We start from the raw sequence: 20,289 nt of genomic DNA on the forward strand, positions 1-20,289 counted from the left end.
TGAGGCTGAAGCACTTGATGTTAGGCAGACTATGGAATGATTGGAAGAACTTAGCAAGTTACTTTTTTCCTATTAGTTCTAGCCATATATTTGTCCTTCTCAAATGTAATGTAGTGTCAGATTTCCTACTGTATAACTGATGGGTGAATTCCTCAATCATAATGCTAAGTTTCTGCCACTCTTTTGGGTAGATGTACAAGTAGCGTCTCTGCATGGCAAGTATCCTCTCCCTAGCTCTCTACGGAGGCAGCAATGCTATGAAAGGATGCTCCCATTTCCCAACAGAGTCACCATTCCAGGAACGGAACCAGATATTGAAATATGACAGACTTTACAAAGGATTTTTAAAATTCCTTTCGGTGCCATCTCTTTTGTCCGATGGGTAAAGAGATCCCCAAGGATGTGTGAAACTTCTAGAAGTGGTAAGAATTCTCAATCGCACTGGCCCTAGGTGTCTGGGTCTCTTGAGAACGTGGTGCGCTATATGCAAACTCCGCGAGAAGGTAACATGCAGGTCCTTATGTAGCGCCTATTCAGATTTACAAAGGTAATAACAACAAAATACTTTCACCTTGGGTCAAGTGCAAACTCAAAAGTTATTAACTTTTAGTTTCGTTTGAGAGTTGGGGTTATCCCCTTCTCTCATTCAGATGGGCATCACTGAAGTGGAAATTCTAAAAGAAAGGTGAGCAGAAGTCCTTGAATGATCATCTCAGCTCTGAGTTCCCAGTAAGAACTCAGGGACCAGTTCCTGTAAGTCCTCAGAGTGTGGCCTATTACTACGGAACGAACTTTAGATATTATCCACAAATAGAGCACTGGCCCCTATCACTCAAGATACAGAAAAAGCTGCTGCCGTAGCTAACTGGTTGTATGCTCTTAGTTCTAAATAGGGTGTGGTTTACAAGAATTTTAATTTATGGCCCTGGACATTACCCACTCATTTCAGGTCTAATTTCAGCTGGAATAGTTATTTGACAAGACATTCATGTGGCTAAGAACCTCTGCCTCTTTTATTTAAGCTGCTGATAGATTTAGCTGTTCCCTTTTTGAAGATTTGCACATTTCCTGGCTTACTTGGAACTGGTACCATGTGGGATCAAAGACAACTGGAGACCCTGTATTAATTCTAATAAATGTTAAAACAAAAGTTAAGCTCCATTGTCTGGTTCCTGTTGTAACTGGAAAGAATAGCTCATTCACAAGAAGAAAATGAATAAAAAATTAGGAACAGTATGCCTTATCTATTCCAAATGTGAATAGAGATATCTGTTTTGTTTTTCACTCACTATATCATACAGCAAAGAAAGTCACATTTGGTAACAACTCTGGGGCCTTCGTCTGAGTCTTCTGCTCTAGGGATGGCAAGGATCCAACTCTGTTTGTGGCCCATGGCTCCTCTTTTTCCTAGCTTTGGTCCTTGCTGCTGTAGAGAGGCCCATGGTGATGGACAGTGACATTACCGTCCCTGTGCCATGCACTTTCAACCTCCTTTGCTGGTGCAGGTGGCCGTGTGACGGTATTTGGGAATAAGTTTGCTTTAGAGGAGACATAAAACATCTCTCAACTTTGCTTGAGGCTTGGCTCCGAAACGCTAGCCTGAAATCTATTTCATGGACCATCTCATGAACTTGTCTCAGAGTTTAGTTTAATGGAGCCTCTAGGATGATTATTCTATCTACCTGGAATCATGGCCCTCAACTTATAAATCTCCAAGAAGCATAGAGTAAAAAAGCAAAGTTAAAACCTGGAAAACTAAATTCCTACTGATGACAAGTGGTCTAACATTTCAGTTCTGTTATGTGATGTTTTCTCAGGTTTTGTAATCACAAGAATGTTCCTGCAAGGTAATAGAGAGCCTGTAGGATTGTAATGCAGTTCTACTCTGTGAGGGATTAAATGATTTCAAGATATTTCAAGATTGTTAGGATTGTCTATTACCGGTACAATTATCTGACTAAATTTCTAAACGGGACTGGGGTGAGTTTCATTTTCCTCATAAATAAAATGGAGAAAATAATTTTTACCTAATGTGGTTGATGTAAAAATTAATGAGATGGTACATACAAAGCACTTATCACTATGCTTGGCATGGAATACGTAGCAAATAAATGGAAGAATATGTATACGCACGTGCACACGCATGCACACACATACACACACACATCCTTTATTTTGCACTCTCAGGTCTTGTCTGTTTACACCTTCTGTTCAGAAAACTCCTTTGTATATCTAGCTAGCCCTTACCTCTGGCCTAATTTTTAGTATCTAAACAGCTGTTAGTGATGCCCCCCATTTAGCTGTTCTTTAAATGGTCATCTTTTTTTTTTTTTTTTTGACCTACCGACAGTGTCTATTGAAGCAAACGCATTATAGGGGTGATGTTAGGATTCACAGAATCATGTAACTTTGGGTCTTCATTTGAAAGATGCGGAATATGAGGTTTAGAGAATGTAGATGATTTCCCCCAATCGTGTGATTTTAAATCTGGGTTTCTGGGTTGTCAACATTGCCTTTTACACATACAACGAGTCCTTGGGAGCTGGGAGGAGAATCTGGGCAAAGCACAGGATTTAGACTGAGAAAGAATTATGTCTGTAACTGAGAGAAGAATTAGTAAAGATAAGATAGTTACAAATTGTATGACTTTGTGCAAGGCCTTTAACTTATGTCTCCATTTCTAAAATAATATGCACCTTACTTTGTAGGATCTTGTGAGATTTAGATTCTAGATAATGTGGACGAACTGTCTGTAAACTGCAAAATGCTTCATAAATGCTAATTTTATATTTTATTAGTACACAGCACATAACTGTTATATGTATATATTGGATACATAGGTGTATATGTGTGCATTTTAGAAAATTAATTAATGTGCTAATAAACCCGTTTTCCATTAGACCCAATCCTTTGCATATCTTTTATCTGTAAAAGATAAAATTTATGACCACCTGTGGTAGGCTCTCTGTGCACTGCAAAGAGAGCTCAGCATCTTGGAGTTGGGGCTAAGAATGGGGGAGAATGCAGTTGGGGATTTTGCTGCACTGGAATCCGGGTCAATCGTTTGGTTACTTAAGATATGGGAAATCCCCTTGCCCATAGGGAATCGGGAGACATTGCCTTGGCAGCACTGATTAAATGGCATATCAAGCTATTTTTAGCTTCGTGAATAGTAGGCTATTTCTTTGAATCTCAATGGATAACTTACTGGGATTAAGTGTTCTCTCTTCGGTTTAGAAAAGTAAATACGATTCTAGTTGCTTGTCATATAGGAATTTGTAAAAGGAGTGCAGAAATGGAAAATTTGTTTTAACTTAAGGGTACTCTTCAGGTGGCTGCGGGTGGTGTCTTAGAAAACTGCAGAAAGAGATTTGGAGACTGAGTGTAGGTCAAGCCAGATAAGTGCTGTATTCAATCTAGTAGGAGCTGCCATAGGCTTGGGTAGGAGTTATATAGGTACATAGTGAAAATAGCACCGAGCCCTTGGTTATAATCCTGGTGTTGCCACCTGTACCTGGGAGACCTTGAACAAGACCCTTTATCAATCAAGGCTTCATTTTCCTCATTTGCAAAAGAATTGGCATGGCCAGTCTTCCCTCCATGGTCCTTTCTGGTTCTTATATCTTACTGTTTCTGAGAAAGGGCAGTTTACATAGTTTTATTCATATCAACTCAAGTACACCTTTACTAAGGAAGATGACTGTCCTAAACGATTACGAAGGTGTAATTCTCCCTATTTACCTTATAGCATCCTGTGAGATCTAGATTCTAGAGAACGTGTGTGAAAATATTTTGTAACTGCATAAATATTAAGCTGTAAACGGTGGCTTCAGATCCTCTGGTTTTCTCAGTAGTAAGCTCTCTAGACAGTCAAAATATGAAAGAAATTCTATTCCCTTTAAAGAGTATTTTCAGAACACTCTGTTAGCTATAGCAAAGGAAACTAAAATTAATAATTATGTTTTTAATGGGCAGAAGCTAAATGTGTTTGACCTGGAAACTATGACTCTCAAAATGAGAGAGAGAATTGCTGAATGTTCTTTCTCTGCTAACAAAAAGGAATTAATATGCTTGTTTGTTTCTCTTTGTATGATATAAAAGTTTATGAAATCTTTTTTGCTCCAAGCCCCTTGAAATCAGACTTAACATGGGCTCAGCAGATTTTTTGGCCTGATTTTAGCTAAATCTTTTTTTTTCCAGTTAGGATAAAAGTCCTTCCACACATTGCAGTGTTATTCAAGAGATACGGATCCCAAAAGTCAAGAGCAGGGTCTCCTGAAGTCATCCAGAGGGAGGATTGGAAAGCCCTCATCTGCTGTAGCCTACTACACACCGTGTTCCTCCTTTGGGATTTATGGTTTTATTTTCTTCCATATTCTAGGGCTAGAAGATTGTGGATGTCCAATCAGCATCTTAGAATTCACGCATGATCACCCGGTCTCTATTTTCAGATCAGACTCCGACCCCAACAAGGTTCCTGAAGAACTGCGAGGAAGTGGGGCTCTTCAGCGAGCTGGACTGCTCCCTCGAGCATGAGTTCCGGAAGGCCCAGGAGGAGGAGAGCAGCAAGCGGGTAGGTTTGCTCGGACGGATGCCTAGACCCGTACCTCCTCTGACACCTGCTGGAAACTTCTTCCTGGAGAGCTGGTGGCACTGCAGGTTGTGCCGATATGACCTGGCCTTTAAACAGTATTTTAGCCATTTGCAGGTGTTTGTCTAATGCTTTAAAAAGTTGATAAATCCCTGACTGTGGTAGAATCCAAAACTGGAAAAATCATGAGAAAAGCTGAAATCTGAAATGTAAAATTCAAGCAAAACAAACAAACGAACAAAAAAACCAACCAAACAAAAAACATTACCTGATTCTTGAAGCTGATTCAGATAAACTCACAAACATTTTTTTGTTCAAAACTAGTTGTTTTACTTTGTGAAATATTTAATAGCCTTAGATTGTGGTGAGTGCAGAAGACAAGAGTCAAAGATACAACCAGTGAAAAATCATAGCAGTAGAAGAAGGGATTTCTTCGATTTTGGCCTAGGTTGTAACTCTCATTTCTACAATCTTCCCAGTAGATCTCTATTGGGTTAACGATTGCTTCCTACTCACATTATTGAACATCTGTTGCTGTTGAGACAGATAGGTTAACTATAAGTATAGATTATTTGTTCTTACAAATGTAGAAAATCCACTTTATGAATCCCTCCAGAATACATTCAGTTTTATTATAATGTTGTGCTGGCATTTTCAAATCACTTTACAAGATTAAGGAAAGGAAATGAAGTCATAAGTAAATGTGATAATGAAGCCTTTTAGTATTTTTTTCATTGTTTTTTTAGAGATCATTATTGAATGCCCAAACTGTACTAAACAACAAATTAGACACATTCTATGAACAGAGTCTTAAAATGTGAAAGTTGGTTGAGACGAAGGACCAGTGAAGTTGTAATGGATTCTGAAGTTCCAGCTGTTCCATCTGGAGAAAAATTTTAAAAGGCTCTGATATTTCTCTAAGTGTTTCAAAACCTTTGAATACTCCTCTATGCGAAATTTTAATAATCCTCCTCTGCCAGGTTTTTCATGTCACTTTCTCACATTAAAATAGTCAAGGGCTTATATTCAGTCCGTAATGCTTTAGGAAAAATCATGAAAATAAATGAAGGTTACAAGAGGGATATAAAATCTTCATGAATTCATTTTATTTATTTATAATAAATTCAATATGTCATTCATATTTGATGTTCTCATACCCACCACCTCAGTGATATGAAGGGCTTTTTTCTCTTTTTTCAAACAAATATTTATTTAACATTTGTCAGATACTGTTTTGAGCACTTAAAAAATTAACTCAAAAATAAAGGTGTACATTCTATATTTCATGGCAATAGAAATTAAACACACACACACACACACACACACACACACACATGAAAATAGCAAGGGAGAAGAAGAACCAAAAACCAAAAAGACTAGTAAATTTCCTTTGGTAGAGTAATAAATTTAGCTTTCTTGGTAGGTATGGCATACCTACCATGACTAAGGGACTAAATTCATTCATTCCTTGAGATAGTCAAGGTGGACCTCTTAGGTTAAAATGAACTACATGAAAGGTGTTTACTTGGTTCATATTTCTGATAGAATGGTTCTAACTGAAGTGTGTGTCTTTGATTTTCCTAAAGACATTTACCAAGGACAGCTTTTGGAAGCTCATGACAAGGGTGTCATTTTAGGCGGTCTCCATTACGTAGTGCTCACGATTTCCTATATGATGTCCCATGGGAGGAAATTCTTGTAGATTTGAATTCCAGGAAATAGTTTGCTTCCCCTGAGGAACTGAAATATTTTCTCCTCATGGACACGAGAATCATGTAACTGATTCTGTTTTTCTTTTTTGCTTTGACTGCTCGGTTAACATGAAGTCAAATTTATTGTTTAACTTTGAGAACTTTTTAGAACACTGTGATAAGGGTATTATACTTCTTACCCCAGACTAGACTTCCAGTTCAATTTTATATTTAATCTGGTCCTGATTTTTTAATTTAAGAAACATTTGTATGGTATGTAGGTTTTGTAAGTTGCTTTTGATTCCTTGTGAGTTGAGAAAGAATATTAAATAATTAAACTTTAAAAATGAAGATAGGCAAGCAAAGTTGAAAAAGAAGACGATTGTAGTCGTAGAAAAAGATAAGTATTTTCTCTCTTTTAAATGTTGCTCTTAGCCATGTAATGATTTCTTGATGGGTATGTGGCAGTGGGGATTCTGCAGCCAGTGTCTCCCATGGTTTCGGGCAGGCCTCTCAGCAGACCACCGTCTCGTGCCCCAGCTTCACTTGCATACACGGGAAGCTGTATAGCACTGAGGCTGTTAAGGTAGCCTCTTCCCTTGCCTGGTTCAAACCGAAGGAGCCAAATCCAGCCTTGGGTGCCCGTGGCTCCTCAGGCAGGCATCTTCTTGAGTCCCAATGCATGGCGACTCATCCAGTAGCCAAATGGGCTATGTCGGTGGCTTCTGTTCTAGCATTTCTTTGGAAGACACAGAGTGGGAAATGAGTAGGAAATGTTCTCCAATCTGCCAATATATTTTTACCCATCCTTTGGACCGCATTTCTCCAGCCACCAACATCTCTGGACACTGCCAACCCCAGCTCTTTCTTCATTTATTTGTTTTCTGCTTAAAAAGTAGGACTATAGATCTTTATTCAACGTATACCTTGTTATCATTGAGTGCTATCTTCTCCTGCTTCGCTTTTGCTCCACATTCAGATAATTATTTCTTTTTTAATTCTGTGTCTCCAACTCTCTTCTGATTTTTCCCTCTTTGTTTTTTAATAAAGCTTCCTCAGCAAGGTTTAGTAAAGCAGAAGATGGAGTAATATATCTGGAGAATTAGTTTAAGAAAAGTTCTTGCTAGAACTTTCTAAGTACTTTATACAAAAGTATTGGGAAGATTGGGCTGGTCCTCTCACCCACCTCTAAATTTCTAGCTGTAGTTTGGTCTAGAAAATTCTATTAAAGAGCAAATAGACAATTGATTCTTGCTTAGCACATGTAGCTGTTTATTGGGGAAAACTGTGTTCTATAGACTGTCTCTAATCCTGACATCATTTCCAGAAGCATCCTAATGTGTGCATAGAATGAGAACAGGCTAGAGGCAGGTTCTGGACACTGGAAGAAACTGCAATATCTACAGCCATATCATAAATAGTAGACAACACATTGCATAGTTGCTTCAGTCTTCCATGTTAGTGTGATCTCATAGCCTCAAAACTCTTTAATAAGAGATTTCTTTTTCCCTTGGAAAAGCATTCATCACAAGCAGGCATCACAAATTTAAGCTTGCCCATGGCTTAGAAGTCAGGCTAGTTCATGTCCTAAAACAGATGAGAAACTTTCATTTATTATTTATTCATTCGAAAAATATTTTTGAGTGCCTACCATGCACTGTCCAAGGCACTGGTGACTATACTACTAATCGAAGCTGGTAAGAAAAAGAAGATAAAGCAACCCTGCCTTCATGTAACTTAATTCTAGTGGTCAAGACAAACAAGAAGTTAAAATAAAATGTATAAATGTATAAGGTGCTAAGTGCTGTGGAGAAAAATATAGCAGGGAAGGGGTACAGGTAGAGCTGGGGGTGGTAAGTGGGGCTGGTAAGTGGCTGTTAAGTGGACATGCAGCAGAGAACTGCAGGAGGAGAGGCCTGGACCAGGTATGAGAGAAGAGTGTTTTGAGGGGAGAGAGAAATACATACAAAACCCGGAGGTTAGTGGGTTGGAGGGTCCACAAAGAGGACAGTTTGACAGGAGGGCGAGTGTGTAATGACGCTAAAGAATTGGCGTGGGAGGGCAGACCCAGGAAAACCTGAAGACTTCGGCTTGCACTCTGAGCACGATGGGGAACCAGAGGGCAGTTTTGAGCAGAGGAGTCATAGGATCTGACTTATGTGTTAGAAATATCACGTTGGCTGCTGAGTTGAAAGTGAACCGTTGGAGGGCATCAGCAGAGACAGACCAGTTAGGTGGGTATTGGAAGGATCTGGGTTAAAGATGATGGCACATTGGTCAAGGTGGAGATGAAGTGGGTGATTAGATTCTGGATATATTCTGAAGTTGGAGTCTGTAGAATCGGCTGATGGATTAGACCTGGGAGTAGTAGAAAGAGTGGAATCAAGGACGAAGTCAGATTTTTGGCTGAAGTAACTAGAACAATGGAGTTGCCTATGGCAAGAGCAGGTTTAAGGAGAAAATCGAGGAGATTGTGTTTAGACTTGTTAAATGGAGATACTAAATTGGCAGATGGATATATAGGTCTGTAATTTTGGAGGTGGCAACCTGTCAGAGATGTCAATTTGGGAGTAATTGGCAGATTGGTGGTATTTAAATACGTGACACTCAATGGAATCACCTGGGTCAGGAATGAATAGAGGTGAAATAGAGCAGAGGTCTGAGCATGAACTTGGCAGAGTCCTCCAGAATCCTCCAAGACAGAGCATTCAACTCTCCTCAGTGGCCAGAGAGGACACAGAAGACCATGAGGTATGAAGAATCAAGTTGAGCATGGGAACCCTAGCAGTAATGCTGAATGGACTCTAATTAGTGGCAAGTGGCATGCTGATTTTTTGTTTAATATTAGAGGGAAACGACAAGAAAAGATTTTAAAAAAGACAGCGGAAGGTAAATTGAGCTTTCACATTTGATTTTTTAAAAAAATATCAACTAATGCACATCCAGAAAGCCGAAGAGAGCTTCATCATCATCCGATAGCAGTTGTGTGTGTGTGTGTGAAGAGAGGGATGGGAGTTGAAAAGACTAGAAATTAACTCCTTTGTCTGGCTGAGAGAAATATAACATTACAGCCTAATGTGGTGAAGGCCCCTGAAGATGAAAAGTGCTGTGTATAAGTGCTAAGTGTTGTTATTCTCCCAGAGGACCTAAATCTGACTCATTATGCTGATGCAGCAATAGCAAATTAGGACATTTCCATGCTCTAGAATTCCTACCCAAATGATGAAAAGTGCAGTCTATTCCCAGGGGGTGTTGACTGTTTAACACACGGGAACTAGGGACAAGCTACAATCTTAAGATCTCGGATCCCAGCTCAACAGGAGTCATGGAACGGGGCATGGCCAGGTCAGCCTCAGCTCAGAAAAGCCCAATCTGATTAAATTCTGTACCTGGAAATCATGTTACCCGACACCACCAGTTATTTGGGGAGAGAGGATGCAGGGAGGGAGGCGCTTTGCTTTGCTTTGCTTTCCTACAGTCTTGCTGTATCAGCCACTAGCTGGCCTGGCTGCTCTCTGGGGAAGGTATGAGTGGCACCTGATAGAAAAGAAAAGATACTGAATTGAGCAAACTTGCAACCGCTGCATGTTTCCTGTTATGTTAACATGTTGCTTTTATGATATTTGCGTTAAACAATCCCTCCCTTCCCCCAGAAGTCTGGAGAAAAAATAATATTCTGAAAAATAATAAAATAATCAAATAAACTTGGTTTCATCCAGGTTTTGAAAATGTCACCATGTTTGCTAACTCCTAGTAGATGAGACTGTTTTTGATCTTTTCGTTTTGTTGTTGTTGTTGCTGTTGTTTTTATCAGCATGATTGCAAAGGAAACACCCATAGACAATGTATAAGACACAACCTGTATCTTTCCCCACACCAAAGACTCGATATCTTAACCCTTATATTATAAGGATTCTTTTGGTCCTCCCATTTCTGTGTACTACACATGTCAAGCACTTTGAGCTTTCTCCTTTTAGGTTTAAATTAGGTGGAATTTGATGCTGGAAGAGAAGTTGACTTCGTCATTGCATCCCACTCAGGAATGACTGTACCAGTGGATAAACTGGAAGCTATTTCAGGCATTTTGGTTCTCTGAGATTTTGGATTAACGAATACAGTCTGAACAGATTAGTAAGAGTTGGTGCCCATTTCCATGTAGGTTGATGAATCACAAAGTGATCGGAAGCTCTGCCTCCATTTTAAAATCGAGTAAGAAATAAAATAAACGCACAAAGGGGTGTGTGTGTGTGTGTGTGTGTGTGTGTGTGTATGTGTGTGTGTGTGTTTGTGAAGTTAAGGTATCTTTAGAGTGGCAAATATTGCCTTGCAAAGAGTGAGCACTTTTATCAGGTGTATTTGACGTGGATGACGAGGGAAGGCCCATGGCTTGGAGGAATACTGACTGAGAGGGGTCCAGAGCATTTGTTCATCTCCTCCCTTAGAAAATTTCTATATTTGGATAATTCGGACCTTCATGGATGAGTCCTCCCAACCTAATTTTCGCACTAAAGAAAACCTATCCTACCTCTTGAGGCTGAGGATTTAATTTCTAATGCTGAATCATTTGGCAGTTCATGGCTCTGTCTTCAGGCAGTGTTACAATCCAGATTAAAAGGGGGTTGGAGGTGGTGGCAGTAATGGTAGATGAATGTCTCTTAGCCTGTAAGTGGCAGGTTTTATTGTTCCCTGAGTTGAGTATTAAGCCTTTAAGTTTGTTTTTTGTCATAGCTTTTATTTGTATTTGCTATCACATGGCATTTGTTCTGGCAAGGTAGAGTTCTCTCTGCCTGAAATCTTTTTGAGAACCGATCACAAGGCTCTTAGAGACTAAAGTTTGCATTAGAAAGGTTTTGCATTCATTCCGGGCTGTGATGGGTATTCTCATAAGAAGGTACTGATGCTTCCACTTGAAGCTATGGAGTAAGAAGAGGTTGGGAGGATTTAACCCTGTTTACAATGTAACATGAAGATTGCTAGTGGAAACAGGGCAGAGATTTGGGGAATCTCTGTGTTAGAAATATTGCCGAATAAAATCGTATTTTCTTGCACCAGTATGTTCTGCTCGGTTGTGACTGGTATGGTAACGACAAAGTACTTATCTATTCATGAAACATATTGGGTCCACATATGACATTTTGAACATGTTATTAATGATCATTTGATTTTTTTTCCTTTAGTTAACAGGGAATAGTTATAGATGGTTATGCCAATACTGTTTTCCCCATTTTAAGTACAGAGGAATAAACTACGAAGAGAGATGTAAAGAGAATTGATAGGCACTCACTAGGAGGACCACGTTTGGCTTTCTGCTGCCTCTCTGACTGTCCTGCCTCTGCCTCTTTGTCTTTTGGCTGTATCCACTCTCAGCGGGATTTTGTTTACACCTTCTCTTCAGAAAACTCAAACATTCTCATAGTTTAACAACCAACTCCACCCAGACAATTCCTTAATCTATACATCTAGCCCTCATCCTGAACTTGAACATTCATCTCTAACCTCCGGCTGTTACCAGACATTCCTACTTGAACATACCACTGCTGTTCCTAACTCAACTTGCCCAAAACTGTACTCAGAGCTTTTCAGTACAAACTCACTGCCGGGTCTGACTCCCCTGGTTCTGTCAGAGGCCTATTTCACCCACTTGCCACTTTGCCTTCCCGCAGCTTTGCCTTTCCTCCTCGCTTCACCCCATTCGCAAGATCCAGCCGTATCTTCCCAGTATTTTCGATTCCTATCACTTCAAGTCTAGGCTAGACCATCATCACTTTCTACTGGGTAATGACCGCAAATTCCAAGAAAGTTTTTTTGATCTGTAGCCTAACTTTAAAGAAATACTTAACAGTAAGTATTATTGTAAAATCAAACGCATTAAAAAAAATAAAAATGAAGCGAAATGTTAAAAGTACAAAAAAATTCTTTTCGAAGCTGTTTGCCTGTCACTTGTGGTTAAAAGTTCTTCCAAATATTATCATTGTTATAAAGGGGTTGGTATGGGATGTGAGGTATGAAAGGAAGTGTTTTAGAAACTGTTAAACAGTCTCGATTCTACAACATTCTATACCTGGAAGGCATTCAAAAGGACCAAATCAGGGATGGGGTGGGGGGCCTAAATAAAGACAAAGAAAAGAACCCCAGAATAACCAAAAAACGCAGTGGAGCCCTTAAATTCCCCAGGCACTACAAGTGAGCAAAGGCTCAGGCTATGAGGACCTCCTGTTTGGCCAGCCTTCCCATCAGGTGACCTTACTGTAGTTGAAAATCAGCTCAATTGAATTATTTGGCTGGGCGAACCCTCACTAAAATTTAAATTCTGAAGCTCGGTTTTAAGGCCCGAGGTAAGAGCAGCTTTTCTCAGCAGGAGACTTTCTCATCAGGGTGGTTTTCCTGTTCCAGGTTGAGTTGGGTTCTTAGCTTGTTAAAAATCACTTCTTACCTGTCCCGTGGTGGGCAAGCCATGCTGGGATTTCAAGGTCTTAACCCTGATGGAATCACAACAGTGAAAGGATGCTCTCCTCTGGAGGAATCAGTGTCCAGCTGTGAGTAATTCAGGCTTCCAGCGCGCCAGGCAGGCACGGAGAGGCGGGTGTGTACCTGAGCGCAGGAGGCCTCAGCATCTGCAGAGGAAGCGGTCCTGTCCTCTGTGAGGCCCTGCATTAATGCTCCCAATGGCGAGCAGGGAAGCAGATCTGTTTTCTGGGCCAGATTAAAACAAAATGACTAAAAGATGAAGCTTCTGTTCTAGGCAGAAAACAGCCCTCACATTTGGAAAATTGGACCAAATAGTAGACGACGTAGTGAGCATCTGCAGCTAAGAATCACTTACCTCGGCCCCTCACGGTGATGTGAGAAAAAAATTGACGTTGTAGAAAGGGAGAAGGAAAATAATATAATAGTTGCAAGAGTCTCTGCCGCTATCATCTCATAAATCCAGGTGAACATTAAGTACGGTTAAGAGCAGGTATGGGAGTGATTTGCTCTGGGAACCAGGCTTCAGCATTTGTGTGTTGTTAAGTTATTTCCATATTGATAAGGCCGAGGCCAGGAACTGGGATTCCTCACATTCCTCCCGTCCATATTTCCAGCACATTGGCTGTCAACTCAGACTCATGGTGCAATTACTGATTTTAGCATCTGAACCCTCGAGGGACAATTTCCTTGTGCTTTACCCAACTACCACCAGAGCCCGAAGGCCTAGGAAAGTTTATGAAATGGTAGATATTCCCCTCTGAATTACTTGTACCGCATTCCTACACTTTTGGGAACTAGCTGTTCTGGTGAACCAGAGGGGTTTACCAGCTGGTTGGAATAGAGACGAAGTCAGCCGTGCAATGTCACCCTGCTGGCTCATTATTTGGCTGGGATGGTCCTCGCATCCCAGGTTTGATGGGATATCTGTCGGCTGCAGTCTTCTCCAGATCATTGCTGGGCTTTCCTTTGTTGTTCTCTGCTTTCTGAGATATTCAAGACTCTTTTTGGCCTGTTCACACCTGTGACTCTTCTGTGTGACAAGGCCAGTTCTCCCAGTCGTCTCTAGAGAGAAATGGAATGCCAAAAGAACTTTACTCTCAGCTTCGCCTCTAAGCGCCTGTTTTCTAAGAAAACTCACTAGTGTTGGCAAAATCAGACTGTTGTGTGTGTAGATGATATTTTGACATTCGACCTAGAGGTGAATGTGAGCAGCTGTTTTATTGGACAGTTTTGGACCTGGAAGGAGGAGTAGTCCCAACTGCAAGCTTTCCCATCGTCGTCTGGCACCGTCGGGGCTTCCCCAGGCTTCTCAGTGATGCTAAGTGAACCCTGCATTTTGGATGTAGAGTGGCTGCAGCCACAGGCGTCCCCAGGATCTGACTTACGTGCAGAGCACACCATCTGTTACATGAAAACTTTGAAAGTTGATCACAGTGCTGACCAAATCCCGCCTAAGCTGGTGCTGGGTGCGGCCTTTTTCTGTGGCTTTATGTTTGGGTGGGGGCTTATTTGGGCTCTGCAAGCAGTCATATCCCCAAAGAAGAAAAGCAGTCGTGTTTTGGGTGGATGTCGGGTTGATTGACTACAGATGATGCAGCGCTGGGCATTTTGAATAACAGCCACTCTCAAAGAAGTTGGCCCCTTCCTGGCTTCTCTCGGTATGATTTGTTATGCACACAGCTTAGGAAGTTTCCCAGAGGATTTATGAACATGAGGCTATTGCTGGATTTGTTGGCACGCTTGGCCCAGGCATTGCTATCCTTTCCAGGGTGAGCCTGGAATTCACAGAGCTCTAGAATGTGGAGTGAGTGTGAGCCCCACCCTTCCAGCCCCACTTGGTTGGTCCCCAAGTGGCTGGAAGGGAATCAGACAGCCCAGCGTTCTGGCAGCCCTTTTTTCGGTGGGACGTGTCAAAGTGTGATACGCACTGTGATATATCTCTGTGCCGCTGGTCCACCTGAACATGGCCTCCCAACACTTCCGGTCTGATTTGCAGCAGCCCAGAGTGGGCTGTGAAGGAGGGCAAAGCGCTGTCTGGATTCAGGATGAGAGCAAGAAATCTGGACTCCGTTCCACCCCTCACTAAAAGTCAGGCATGACTTCATTTTCTCACCGCTTAACTGGGCCTTTTAACGACCACGGAGTTATAAACATACATAGCTCAAATTTATTGAGATCTGGAGTGCAGAAAATAAAGCTAATTCCTAGGTAGGTGGTGTTAGATTCACATATCACGCCCGCATCTCACCTCAGATGTTCATTCAGATGTTGACTAAAAGAATTGTCCAAAAAGGGGTCCTGGGAACAGAAGTCCGAACAGAAGTCCACGTCCGCAGAGATAACACAGCGGTGCTGTCGCTGCCTGCGAGTGCCTCGCGCCTGCACCGCAGGAGGAGGGGCGTAGCGCCTCGTTCCAGATCTCTGCCAGATTTGTTTCTTTATCTGTGTCATAATAACGCACACATCCATGAGTACACGTTTGAGGCAAAGCGGACAATCCGGGCTATGTGGATAATTTCTCATTATTCTGACCATTACGTAGAGTTGCCTACAATGTCTAATTCAATACCAGTTTTGACAGACACGTGATGTCCAAGTACAGCCACCCGCTGCCCTCTGACTGTGAAGATGGCACAACGGATTTGCCCACCGGCTGGGTGTGAACTTAGAGTTGGCTTACCATTAGCGGTGATAGATTTGCACAGATCCGAACACACATGCCCTTCCACGCACGGACCCCGTTGTGACCGGAGGCCCATATTGCCAGACAGCTGGCCGGGGCGAGGGGTGCAGGCTGTGACTGCGGGCGAGACGAGCTGCTTTGACCTCATTAGTGCCGTTCTTCTAATTGACTGCAACAATCACAGACTACACAGCTCCCAGCGCCGCACTCCTAGTACAAGGGGCCGGTGTATTGTACAGGAAAAACAATCTGTTAACAGCCCTAGCGAAGTAGTCCGAGTACTTTTCTCTTCTGAGATTTTGCGTTTTGCCCTTCCTACACCTACTGCCTTCGGAGGAATCCTCACCATGCCACAGCAAACCTGCCTAAATCATGTAATAACTGGTTTGTTGTCGTAAAAGAATATCGAGTGCTTTGGTCAGACTGATGTGGAAGTGTAGAGAAATGCCTGAGAAGCTCGTACAGAGCGGGGGACGTTTGTGTCTCTGATCTTTGCCTGTGGGCTGGAGTTAGAAGAGGGAGTATGAATGGAGCTTTGTGTATATCCTAGGAATGGCTTGAAAGGAAGTCAGCCACTAAAATACTTTGCTTGAATGCTTTGTGTGATTCATTCAGCTCATCCTCCTGGACTTGCTGGCTTTTTATCAGACGGTAAATACCACTCCAGCAGAGCGAGGCCCGTATGAAATGTTTGACTCAGTGCAATTTTCAAACATCCGTGTACGACTTACTACACTCACACCTTCGTACCGAGATCCCCCTCCTTCATTTCGAAGTCACGGCCCTCACTTCCTCATTCCCCGTTCCCTGCCTAGGGTGTCTGTGAAGCCCCTTTCTTTCAAGTTTGCCACTGAGACTCTTTGACATATTAGCCAGCTGGAGAATGTAGGCCGGACACAGATGACTAATATTTGCAGTCGTCATTCCTCTCCATAGAGAAGAAGAAAGAGACCGAGTCTGATTTTTAAAGTGGTCCTCCTCATCTACACCCCCTGGCAGAGGTAACCTGCCCCTTCGTGACAAATGCCTTTCCCAACAGCTGTTTGGTGATTCTGTGTCACCGGGCTCATGGTAAAGTCAGGCACATCCTTTTAATTACCTGTTCATATTTCAGTAATGCCGAGCTCCGCAGCACAGAGAGAGGGGATAAGCCTTCATTGTAATGGATTTTTAGTAAGACTATCTCTGAGATAAGAGTCCTAAATCTTGGCAGTCTCTTTAGAGCACACACTTTGTGACTGCACACAAATTCCTGGCTCCCCAGAGCCGCGTTGTAAATGGAGTGTGCCGAGCAGGGCCGGGTAATAAGATACTGCAGATGCATTTGAGAGCAAGGTGCACTTTTGCTTTATTTATGAAGATAGACATGCTGGTTGAGGGCTTAATCACAGCTGATAAATCATTTTAAGAAAGCCTATTAGAACCATATGCTGATTTTTTGCATTAATATAGTGTGTCTGTTTCCAGCCTAATAAGACAGGGTTTTCTCTCATGCTCTCTGTGTCTCTCCAGTGTGGACTCTTTATCTGTTTAAGTGGTATCACTTGTGTGGGAGCATTTATCTCTTTAAGAGGTGCCATTAATAAAAGAACGTGAAAGGAGAGAGAGAAGGAAAAAGAAGTGAAGGCACCCATTGCACGGTGCCTGTGCATGCAAATGCGTGTGCGTGTGCGTGTGTGTGTGTGTGTGTGTGTGTTTATGGTATGACAAAGGGAAGAGTCAAAAAGCTGAGGAACAGAAACATCTCAATTAGAGTTTTGGAAGGCCATGGATTGGTCTTCAGTGGGTATAAGGTTGGAAAGAAGTGAAGGCACCCATTGCACGGTGCCTGTGCATGCAAATGCGTGTGTGTGTGCGTGTGCGTGTGCGTGTGCGTGTGTGTGTGTGTGTTTATGGTATGACAAAGGGAAGAGTCAAAAAGCTGAGGAACAGAAACATCTCAATTAGAGTTTTGGAAGGCCATGGATTGGTCTTCAGTGGGTATAAGGTTGTTACTTCAGCCCAGGTAGTTATAATTCTATAGTAAAAGATTATCTGAGTATAGAGGTGTGTGTGTGCGTGTGTGTGTACAGATATGTGAGCGCATGTGTGTGTGCGTGTGCACTGACATTTTGGTTACCTCACCTCTCCCGAGCTAGCAGAGGTCTGCCTCAGGAACAGGTCCCAAGGCGCTTTAATGAGAGCCATATTGGGGCTCCAACTCTGAGCCAAGTTCTGTTTATCACTAATTGCAGGGGTGCCTCACAGATCTTTTCTATTATTTCCTGATTATTCCCCTGCTCTTTTTATTATCTTGCCAAAATTCAAACAGTAATAATTGCATGATTTATTGTTTATTTATAACCCCTTCTACTGCATCAATTGCTATATTGAATAGATTTTAAAACCACAATAGCTTTTACTAAATGACTGGATTTCTTTTACCTTCCACAGAGAAGTCATATATTTGCGAATCTCACTTATCTCTTTAAGACTTACTGGCTTTTTGTCAAGCAGTAAATATCACTCCAACAGAGCCATACCCCGTGAGTATGAATGGTTGACTTAGTATAGCTTTCTGACGTCCGCGATCTTCAAAGTGCTTCCACGGTGCTCCTTCTTCAGAGTCCTGTGTTTCCAGCCATGTAAATAAGGGAGTTTTTTGGTGCACAGAAAGAGCTTGCATGCCAGGAAGATACTTTAGAAAAGGATATTAATTTATCCTTTAGGATTACATCCAGGTTGGATTATATGACTGCTAAGTTTCTTTCCAACTCACAGTTTCTATGATTCTCTGAAGACAGAGTTTAGCGATAGAGACAAGTGAAAAACCTGTTTTATACAAATTTAGACATGGTAGAGAAATATGACACCAAGTTATTAGAAATTGAGATTATAAACTAGTAGTAATAAAATTCGGTACCGTCCATTGAGTTCCTACTATTTGTCAGGCACGGTGCTAGAAGTTTTGTTTATATTATTTCCTGATCATCATGACAATTCTGTGAGACAGATGTTTTACTCTCATTTTACTTAATAAGTTAAAAGTTAAGAGTTTAAATTATTTGCTGAAAGCCACAAAGCTAGGAAGTTACAGGTCCAGTATTTGCATATAGGACTGTCTGCTGGAGAATCCATGTGCTTCCCACTACTTCAGATGGCCTCTTCCTACCTTTATTTCCTTATGGTACATGTATGCTTTAATATACATGCTAACTTACTTTTAAAAACATGTTCAATGGAAGCTTTGTAAAACATCAAGCCGAGCTCCACAAATACATGAAAAAATCTTGACTGCACCCACTACATCCTTTTCTTTAAAAATCCTTCTCTGGGCTTCTATAGGTCTCCAATCTCAGCTCCAGATTCTTCCATGTTCTGTCGCTGTGGCTGCAAACAGCATGGCTGCCCCTGCAACCTCGGGAAGAAGGCAGCTTGCTCTCTAGAAGACATTTTTCAGTGTCACCAAAGGCATGCAGTTCACCATGACTGCTCTACTCAACCAAAAGCATAACTCCAGTTCTAACCCAGGCAGGGAACCATCCTCTCATCTGGTGCATTTTGTGAGCAACGTCCTCTCGACATTTCCTTCCATGCTTGGCCCTAGTGACCACTGCTTTCCTGGAGTAAAATGAATGTTCGTTGAATGGAGATATATTTGGAGCTTGCATCAGATTCTAATAGGGTAATACTTACTTGAATGATTGCCTCTGGGGAGACTACACCTAGGAGAAGGTCCCTTAGGGCATCGCCTTGGGATTCAGGGGGTCCCATTATTTCTCGGTATCATAGGAGTTTTGGCAGTAGCATAACGAGTAGTTGCTGGTATGTAGGCTGTGGTCGGTGTTAGATATTTAAGTGCTGGATTTTAAAGGAAAGGTTTGCTCTGTACCTTCCCTCCATCTTCTACCACTGAAAATGTTTCTATTTTTGTCTTCCCAGTTCAATCGATCAAACTTTTCCTGAGGGCTTCACATGTCCGAGGTGCTGTGCTAGGTAGGCCAGGTTCCAGGGCTACATTCTAGTGAGGGAGTAGCTATCCTTGGGGTATGGGGGAAAGTTTGGTTTTCTTGATGGGTTCTAAGCTTCTCTGAGATTGTGGGTACAGTAGAAATAGCAGTGGCTGTGGCTACTCCGTTTAGCTGCATATTCTTCGTGATCTGAAACCAACTTAATTTACTGGTTTTCTCCTTTGTGTTGTTGTTGTTGTTTTTTTTTCTCTTATGTCTTTTATGCTTCAGGAAAATGGAATAAATTTTCCTTCTCTAAACCTATCAGTGGCTTCCCTACCTCATCGTGCTTGCCTACATAATTATCCCTAAATGGAAGGTTTTTCCCTTGCCCTCATCTTTGACCAAATCTAATCATTCATAAAAGCCTATGTCAGATGTCATATCCATGCACCCTTCTCTGATTCCTCTTCACCTGACACGACCTTGGCCTCCCCTGAATTCCCACAATGCTTTTCAAGCACTTCTTATGGCACTTCTAACTGCTTACCTTGTGTTCTGGTAACGTCCTCTCCCCCACCCCCTGGACTGTGAGTCCTGTTATTGCAGGGCTCTGCCTACCCACTTCCGTCACTCCCAGCATCATTAGCTTACACATGGAAGAAGCTCCATAAAGAATTATTGGAATGGGCAAATGAATGAACATGAATGAGTGAATAAATGTCCTTACACAGCAAGATTACATTACCTGGTTTGTCTGAAGCAAAGAGAACTAAAGAACCTTCTACCTCTGAGGAGAAGTGTCTCTTAAAGAGTTTCAATATCTGCTTTTTAAAGAAATTTGCTAATTCCTGAAGGACCTAGGACGACTGAGGATGAAAAATACCTAATAACATAGTTATTAGTTAATAGTCATACTGTGTAGGG

General features: G+C 41.8%; 1 protein-coding gene across 4 annotated transcripts in view; it reads left to right on the forward strand.

Annotated features, from left to right (window-relative positions):
• Positions 1 to 20,289, forward strand: part of CREB5 (cAMP responsive element binding protein 5) — a 380,590-nt gene that overhangs the window by 82,756 nt on the left and 277,545 nt on the right. For all 4 annotated transcript variants that reach the window (XM_015589514.2, XM_015589515.2, XM_015589516.2 and 1 more), the window contains exon 4: positions 4,452 to 4,573. In XM_015589514.2, the coding sequence (XP_015445000.1) occupies positions 4,452 to 4,573 (122 nt within the window). The remainder of the gene's footprint in view (positions 1 to 4,451; positions 4,574 to 20,289) is intronic.

Source organism: Pteropus alecto, unplaced genomic scaffold, assembly GCF_000325575.1.
Source record: "Pteropus alecto unplaced genomic scaffold, ASM32557v1 scaffold21, whole genome shotgun sequence".
Taxonomy (NCBI): Eukaryota; Metazoa; Chordata; class Mammalia; order Chiroptera; family Pteropodidae; genus Pteropus; species Pteropus alecto.